Source organism: Xenopus laevis, chromosome 2L (genome assembly GCF_017654675.1).
Source record: "Xenopus laevis strain J_2021 chromosome 2L, Xenopus_laevis_v10.1, whole genome shotgun sequence".
NCBI classification, from domain to species: Eukaryota; Metazoa; Chordata; class Amphibia; order Anura; family Pipidae; genus Xenopus; species Xenopus laevis.
Genome location: NC_054373.1, coordinates 104,691,354 through 104,700,766, shown reverse-complemented (window position 1 = coordinate 104,700,766; position 9,413 = coordinate 104,691,354). Strand labels below are relative to the sequence as shown.

The window sequence follows — 9,413 nt, the reverse complement described above, 5'->3', positions numbered from 1 at the left end:
GAAGCACATGACACATATGGTAATAATATTAGCTCAGTTGCCATAACAATGCTAATGAAAGGCATCACTACCTAGTAAGAGCAATATTTAGCAATTTAAAAACAAATTAGCCCCTAAAGACGAGGTCACAGGGATGTTTTTAAGTTGTATTTTTAAATCCCCGTATTTGAGTGTAAATACAAACAAAATGAAGCCCTACTGAAAATAGTGGAAACCGCACTTTAGTAATTCCCATTGGGCGCTTGTGAGCCAACATCAGCCACTCTACATCTGTATTTAATTTTTTTCAGCAGAAACGCCAATATGCCAAGGAAACGCCATATTATTGAACTCTAGGAGATCCTAGGTAATACTGGGCAATAGGTAGTAATAGGTAATTGTGTGCTTATATGAATTTAATGACTGGCACTGTGTTAACAAAGATGGTTTTTGTTATTTAGAAACTATTTTTACGCTTTCCACAGATCTACATTTTTCAGTTTGTGAGAAACCAGCAGTGCTGTCTGAACAGCGCTCTAAGCACATGGTTTCTTATTGGTAACTGTGACTATCCATGTATATATATTCTACATTTCGGTATGCCTGTTTATTTTAATCAGCATTTAACAAAAAAAACAAAACAAACCAAAACAACTAAAACTTTTAATTAGAATGGTGCTTTCCATAATTTTCAATTCAATCAGCCAAGTATCCACAATTTCACATATATGGGGCCTGGATTATTATAAAGCAACATTATCACACAAAGAGGTCTATGAAAATTGTGGTTATGCTGGGGGCCTGCCGTTGGACAAACAGCTTGGGAACTACTGATGTAACAAAGTAAAATAAGAATACATTGGAAAGACAAAGGTATAAAACTTAAACAATGCATTTATTAACAATGCAATACACTGTACAAAAGCATCATCTCCTCTGTGTCCATGTTTAGCTATTTTTTCCCTTTGTTTTCTTTTTTTTCTGTTTGTTTTCTGCAGCTGTTAATTTGCCTCCTTTGTTTGTATTCTCTGTGCTGGATTTGGCTCTTTTGCTTGGTGGCCCCTCAGCAGAATTCCCAGATTTCTCTCTTCCTTGTTGCCCTGATTTCTTTCTTTTATTTTTCTTTTTCTTCTTCTTTGGCTTGGTGTCCTGATCCTCTGGGGTCTCCAATTTTATTTCAGCCTCATCTGATTTGGGTTCCCCCTGTCCTGCCTTCTTGCGGTTTTTGCGTTTCTTGGTCTCGGGTAAAAACCCTTTCTTTTTCTTTAGAGGGTTAACAGGCTGAGCCGCCGCATCCGGTGCAGGTTTAACTTTCTCTTTCTGTGGACGCCTACAGCAAAAACAAAATGCACTCTTATTACACAACAGAGTTCATCACTGTTAAATCAGCACAGTTAAAAGAATTAACAAAAAATTTCTTATTTTGCACTTTCTGATGCCGAGTCAGTTTGTTTTGTTAGGAAAACCATAAAAGTGAAAATAAAATATATGTATATGCATGGAGCTGCTTTGGCTAATAAAGTCTGTCTGATACATTAACCACAACAACTATTTAATGTATCCCGAGAGTCACACTCACTCAGCATTTCCTTGTGTTTTGTAGTAAACAGTAATATCTATTATTATAGGGTGTTGCTTATTTTTCCTTTTATGTTGCTGCCAATAGTCAACTTTCCTACCATTAAAAAAAAAAAAAGTGCCAGTTCTCTCATTGCTATGACTAATAAAATTGTAGATTACTACTACTACTACTAAATAATATTACTTTACAGGATATATAATAGCCAGACACACAACCCTCACAGACACCATAAAATATTCTGGGCCCTCTCTCAAAAAGGTATGATATCTGCGATGCCCCAGCTTTCCAATAGAATATCTATTTGAGGGATCATCTCAGGCCCTTATTGGGCCGCCAGCAGCTGTGAAGTCTAACACACCCATTGTTATGCCACTGAATGAAATTGGAACACCCTTTAGAAATAGTGCTCTTCCCACATGAACTCGTGAATAAGGGAAGTTATTTTGAACAATACGTCGTTTATAGTGAGAAGCAGAATTAAATAAAGAGCACTTCTCTTACATTCAGTTGCTGAACACAAAAAGCGGAGGGCTCCTTATATCCAAGTTATCCATTCTCAGCATGCTTTTTCTAACCTAATAAACATGATAAAGTACGGTTCCTCCTGCAAATGCCACATAATCAATTTACAGTATATATAGATCCAGTAGAACCTGATTTTACATTTCCCAGGTGACCGCATCAAAACTGTCAATTCTGGGAAAGAAAAAATGCAGCTTGCCTAAATGGTATTGTGACAAAGCAGCGTAAATTCCGGAGAAACAAATAATTCAGGGATGTAAAATAGGGTTTCTACCACATTATAAATTTTTCTGTATGTTTGGAAAGGCTAAGCTCTAAGCAACCCTTTTTGATATTGACTAATTTTGGGACTTTATTAAGGAGAGGGGGGAAGAAGAAGAAGAAGTAGTAGTAGAAGTAGTAGTAGTAGTAGTAGTAGTAGTAGAAGTAGTAGTAGAAGTAGTAGTAGAAGAAGTAGTCGTAGTAGTAGTAGAGGCATGTCCATAGTGCAGCCTGCGGGCCAATTGCAGCCAGTTTCAAATTTACACCAGCCCTCAGCCTCCGATATGAAATTAGTAACAATACGGCTGCAAGCACAGTGCGATCAGGAACCCCATAGCAGTAATATTTGGGCACATTAGTGAAATGATCTGCCACTTGGTCTATATTGCTGCCTGTGTGCTAAAGGTGTTAGCAATAGACACATACTGGCATGTAGTGATGCGCCTCTCTCATATACTTCTTTAGGGCTGAAGGTGCAATAGACGTACTGACGTGCCAGTACAGTAAACTAAAGAAGTATGTGAGTCACTAATGACTAATGTGCCCAAATATTACTGCTATGGCTACGCGATTTAAATCCTGTGATTTAATGTTAATGGTTCAAAGAATGTCAGGCTGAATGGTCGGCCCCCACACATTTTCACTTCACCAGATCTGGCCCTCGTGTAAAAAGTTTGGACACCCTTGTAGAGATTGTAACCCTCATAAAAAAACTAGTTAGAGGTCAGAAGGTTACACCTAGACCATTATGTTTAGTAACATGTGAGACAATCTGAGTGAAATTTAACTTTAATCATATCTTTCTTCTTTCGAATACAAAGGCAAAATTTTCCGTTTCTAGCCACAGCGCAAATAGGATTTCCCACTTACAGCCCAGAGGATGCCAAAATCCATTTGTTTATAGGCAAGCTGTAGGCATACGGCTATACCTGTGCTCTTCTACAATATGCACCATGTGCCGTTGTTCCTTCCTACACAAAACTGTAGCTGCAGGTTCACTATCCCTGCCCAGAACAAGCACAAGAGTAGCCGAGACACTGTTATTTCCTCCTCTGTCATTAATTACAGACACAATATGCAACGCCTTAAGTGCAATGGTGTTTTTGGGTGCAACCAAGAAGGCATGTTTCTGTAGTACAGGGTATATATTATGACAGTCGTAATAATTTTGTTTTTCCAATAAGCAAGCATTTATATAGGAGATGAAAACATAATTATAACACAGATCATAACTCTGTTTTCCTTTCCTGTTCCATCCCAAAATTGTATGCGAGGATAAGTAATGGAAGTGTTTGCAGTAAATGCATGAAGCCTGGAGCTCGCTGAGATCCCCAAATTACAGATATTCCAGCACTTATACTGGCAAAACCTCTAGTATTTATATGGATAGATTAGTGACCTACAAACTATACTTAAATATGGGCACAGTTCAGTCATTAGCAGTGCTTATGCTAGCATTACATTGGCCAAACTCAAATAGCTTTGCTGTGACAAGCACTTTTCTAATGTCCTTTTTGCATGATTCCGATTTATCCTTAGGGCAAGGGCACACTAGGCATTTTCCCTGATTTTCTTCACCTGGTTTTTGGCGGGAGGTGAAAAGAAGCGGATGCGCATTAACAGGGCCGGACTGGGGGTAAAAAGCAGCTCGGGCAAAAAAAATCAAAGCAGCCCACATGTAAAGACACAATGGTCTGACTTCCACACATCCACTCATATATTGGGGTAAAACTGAAAAAATGTATGCGCATAAAGTGCTGCCTTAGGGGTTGTTCACCTTCAATTTAATTTTTAGTATGATGTAGAGAGGGACATTCTGAGACCATTTTGCAATTGGTTTTCATTTATTATTATTTGTGGTTTTTGAGTTATTTAGCTTTTTATTCAGCATGGGTATTAAATAGCTTCATTTTCAAATAGCTTCATTTTCAGACCCTCACTAAAATAAAAATATAGCTGTCATTAACATTTACACATAGGTTGTTTTTAACATTCTTTTCTATTTTCACATATATTTTGACAAGGGGTTTGCATTCAACTGTATATATATCTAACACATACAGTATATAAATAACATACAGAGGCAACAGAAAATATACATACGTGTATCCTAGCAACTTCATTACATTCCAGTACATGTCTTCAAGGCGGACTGATTTTCCAAACTTTTCAATCTGACTTAGTGCTTCGAGGACAGGAGGCAATTCTGTCAGGCTAATGTCCAGCTTCTGCAAAATATTCAGAAATTAACCAAAGACCTTCAAGAAAATGCAAAACTCAGATTGCCTTGACCCTTTTAAAGCGATTGCTGTAAGCCAGGACAAGATAACTGGAAACATCCAAACCCAAATCAGATTTCCAGTTACAAGTATGCAGGATCAATGCATCGGCATCGGCTAACATTCTGTTATGAAGCAAAGACATGTGATGAGACATGACTTCACCTACCTGTTGTGTTACTGTTTTAATCAGGAAGCTCAGCAGCTCAAAACACTTAATCACCTTCTCCTGGTCAACTTTCACTTTTATCTCAGTCACAGCTTCCAGAGTCTGTAAATATATGTGAAAACATTATACACACTGCAAGCAAAAGCATAAGACTTGTTTGACTGTCTGTGGGAAATTCCATACACTGTGCACATTATTTAAAAGTCAACTGCATGGATCATGTTTGTCACCCTGTGCACATTGCAATATTACATTTAATTTCTTCCAGTCCATATGTCAAAGCATGTGTTCATCGATGGGAAAACATATGTGGTGCAAAGTTGGCTGAAGTTTGTTCGTATGTTTCCCCACGCTAGAGGAGATTAATTATGGGGTAACTAGTCTTTTAATTCCCCCCTTCCCCCTGTCAACATGAGCTCTGTGAACAGGCCTTGTGCTGAACATCTATGGATTTTGTGATTTTCTTGAGCTAAACAGGGTAATTGAGGTTAGTCCATGTTTGCCCTTTGCAAGATATTCAGTAATACCAGGGCACAGATAAACACCCTGCATGATTGACAGTCACAGCAAAGCATAAAGGGAGGGGGTTGTGCAGTGATAATGTAATTATATACCTCGCAAGGAAAAAAACATGGAGTAGTTTTCCTATTTGCCCTGTTTAGTTCAAGAGATTAAAAAAGCCAATTTTTTGAGATTAAAACAATAGGCATAATGTGTAGCACAAGCCCACAAACCCTTTAAAGGTGGTGGCACACGAGGAGATTTAGTCACTCGAGATAAATCTTTGCTACGGCGGGTGACTTATCTCCCTGAAATGCCTTCCCCCCAGCAAGAATGCAAATTGCCGGCGGGATGGCATAAGTGTTACTTCGGTTTACCGAAGTCGCCTCACGAGGAAGGCGTTTCGGCCCACACTATCGAAGATTTATCTCCGACAACTAAATCTCCCCACGTGCCACCACCCAAATACAGCTGCTACAGATCCAGCACAGTAGCAAACAGTCCATATGTCATGAAATCATAAGCAAGATAAACAGACAGCCATATTTAGATAGCATTCTCTGACAAACCCCAGCCTGTGCAGCACATGGGAAGATCACAGTTAACACTGAAAGAAATTTTCAAAGAACTTTATAATTGTAGGGTTTATCCTGTTCCAGAATGAACGGTGCCAGTGATTCCAAAAGGAAATCCTTTCTGTACCCGTGAACTAGGCACTTGCCACTGGAAACCACAAATCTTATAGTCTATACTTTGCCATTTGCCTTACTGTGCCATAACAGACGAACATGGTACCATGCCAAATCTCTTTTTGTTTATTAATAGTGATTACACAGTAGCAGCGGTAGGCCCTCCACAAACAGTGAGAAAGTTCTTGCAAATGACAGCCAGATGGAACATATATGGTATAATTAGAAATCAAAGCACAATATTATCCCTGTGTGTGTTCAACTGAAGCCGAAACACTTGATTAAATATGCAGCTTTTATTGTAGAGGAAATAGTTTCTTATGCCACAGATGTCCAACATGCAGCAGTCCAGGCTGTTTAAACTACATTTCCCAGCATCCTTCAACAACTGATGGGTGTCATTTAGATGCTCAGGGCTGACTGTTGGACAGTCCTGATGTACTACCACTAGAAAATATGCAACAAAGGAGAAGTGAATTTACTTATAATAAGTTTAAAACGAGCAAACTTGAAATGTGGGTTGGTGCTAATCACAGAAAATGGAGCAACTGTAAATATATTCCTTAGTGAGACTAGAGCTGATGAAAAACTGGCAACAGTCAAGACTTCTTTTCAACAAAGTGGTTCAGATACAGTATACTCCCACCAATATTATCTGCTGTTTTGCACTGTGTGGAATGAATCAGCACCACTATTCAGGATCCATCTGACCACCATTTTTTTTTTTTTTGTAACTTAAATTTTTTACTAAGAATAAAATTCTCCAGAAAAGAAAAGAAAAATAAAGCATTCCAAGCTTGCAATATCACATGTATACATTACAGAAGTAGGTGCCAGACAACACATTAGAATTAGACATTGCCGCAAGTCTGTATTACAAGCAGAGATCGTTCTGGACATTCTCATACATGCTAGAACATTAACATATAAACAGAAAACAAAAGAAAAAATAAAAACAAAAAATAAAATTCTCTGACCACCATTTTTAGGATTGTGGTGAAGCAGGGTCAGTAGAAGACAATCCACTTGACAAAGAATGACTACCATTTGTCACTTTAATGTCTAGACTCTAAATATTAAAGGAGCATTAAACCATTTTAGAAAAATCAAATGTTCTATATTCGTACGTATGCTTACCTCTTTGACACGGTCAACACTGTCTTTGAGAAGATCTGTCCATTGGGTTACAGACAGTGTCTGCTTCAGACTGGGGATTTGCAAAGCTTTCAGAAGAAGGATACATGCTTGTCCCTAAAAATTAAAAAAGGCATTGCATTTATTAGGCACAAACATCCAAACTAAGAAAAGTTATCAAAACATTTATGTTAGTAAATGTGTCAAGTTCAACAGAAAATACCCAAGAAATGAATCAGATTAAAGTTTACCATATTGCCAGATAACAAAATTCACTGCTTTAGGGCAGAGATATGCTGCGATTCGGGGAGATTAGTAGCCCGGCGACAAATCTCCTCTTCTTCGGTGCGACTAATCTCCCAAAACTGCCTCCCCTCCAGCTGGCTAGAATGAAGTCGCCCAAAGTTTCCTTGTGAGGCAACTTCGGAAGACAAAGCGCTCTGAGTGCCCTCCCACCGGCAATTTAAAATTAACCAGCGGGAAGGCAGTTTGGGGAGATTAGTCGCCCCGAAGAAGAGGAGATTTGTCGCCGGGCAACTAATTTCCCCAATTTGCAGCGTGTGTCTCTGCCCTTAATTTAAAGAATTGGGATTTGTATTGATTTCACATTAGACATGGAATGCTAGCTCTTATCTGGCTAACTCCGTCCACCGACATTCTAAAGGTTTGGGAGTAGGAAGGGATAGGCCAATGAATGGAAACACAGCGTTATATGAGTTCATACACATGGTCTTTAGTCTAAATAGAACATTTTATTAATGATATATTTTCACTTTCTTTCTGATCTACATGAGAACTACACTAACATTATAGAAGCCTCTGCATTGAGTGATTTATTTTCATTTGACCTGCACCACCCATGTTAGAACTTGTGCACTTTTATGTCAATGATTTATTACCTTTTGTTTTTCTGTACCGGAAGGGATATGATTCCTTTAATTGAGTAGTGTTAACAGCATGGGTTGTTGTTATGCCAGAAATGTAATAGTACACTTAACTCTGAAACCACTAAAATAATTGTCCTATAAACACACTGGGTGAGTGCTATAAAAAAGGTGTTGACTAGTCATTCAATGTAGTCAAAACATTTCCTTGCCTCTTCATTTAATATTTTTTCTGAAGTTAAAAATGTTAAAATGAAAATCTTCTGAAATACTTTTTACTTCAAATTGTGGACACTGGGCAGGCACTCTGGAGACATGGATTAATTGAGTACAATAATAACATGCAAATAAATGCAAAATAACTTTCAAGATTAAGTGCTAAGAGCTAATATAAATCAAAGGAGGTCCCAGCCCCACAGAGATTACAGTCTGGGTAATTTACAGGCACAAACAAAGAGGATAAGAGCTGCAGTTTACAGTAGTTGTTACTGTATCATAAATTCACACGTGCCAGGATTGATCAGATGGTACGTGAGCTCTTCAAGAGATCGTATTTAAGTTATTTTTGAAGAGATGGAGGGAAGATCATCTCCAAAATTTCTCTTCTAAATGTAAGGAGAGAAATGTTTATGTTGGAAAACAATTATTCTTTGCTTCATGGGAATCCCAGAATAAGGATTTCAGGAGTGTAGGGGCCTGTTCTTTCTTAAGGTGGCTATAAACACACCAATATTATGGTACACAATTAATTTGTATATGGTGTATGGCGTGTGATGAGCCGACTGATATCGGCACAAGACTTGGATATTGGTCGGCTTGTCGATTGGCCCAGGCGGAAAATTTTGATTGGGCTCCTTTAAAGGCACCCAAACATCAGCCATTGTGACCCCCCCCCCCCCATTTAAAGCTGGAAAGAGTCATAAGAAGGAGGAAAATAATTAAAAAAACAGAAAACTATAAAAAAGAAAAAGAAAGGCCAACAGAAAAGTTGCTTAGAATTAGCCATTTTATAACATACTGAAAGTTAACTTAAAGTGCATATGCAAATTAGGGTTTGATTCAGTTTGGTATTTGGCTGAATCCTTTATGAAAGATTTGGGATTCCTAAAACAGTGAATTCGATACATCCCTATTACTTATTAAGATATGTAAAATATATTATGCTAAAGGTGCAAAAGTAAGAGTGAAAAGTACATGGTATATTGTCCATGTAGGCTTGTGCATTAACACCATATTTTGTGATCAGTAGTCCTTCCAACTTATCTACCTGACAGGCAGACTAAACAGTCAGGACAGTATAAAATCACATCTGGAAACATAATGTTGCTCAGGGTGGGGCTATATATGAATCGCTATCTTTCGCATGAACCAGTGACCATGTGATTATTATGCATAAGTGAATAGAAAAAAATA

The 9,413-nt window shown here is 38.1% G+C and overlaps 1 protein-coding gene across 1 annotated transcript in view; it reads right to left on the bottom strand.

Annotated features, from left to right (window-relative positions):
* Window positions 1-628: 628 nt before the first annotated feature.
* Window positions 629-9,413, bottom strand: part of mybbp1a.L (MYB binding protein 1a L homeolog) — a 34,508-nt gene continuing 25,723 nt past the window's right edge. Inside the window, exons 24-27 of the mRNA XM_018246969.2 lie at window positions 7,120-7,233; window positions 4,793-4,894; window positions 4,448-4,572; window positions 629-1,309 (exon numbers count right to left, since the gene is read on the bottom strand). Of these exons, the coding sequence (XP_018102458.1) occupies window positions 928-1,309; window positions 4,448-4,572; window positions 4,793-4,894; window positions 7,120-7,233 (723 nt within the window). The 3' untranslated portion in view covers window positions 629-927. The remainder of the gene's footprint in view (window positions 1,310-4,447; window positions 4,573-4,792; window positions 4,895-7,119; window positions 7,234-9,413) is intronic.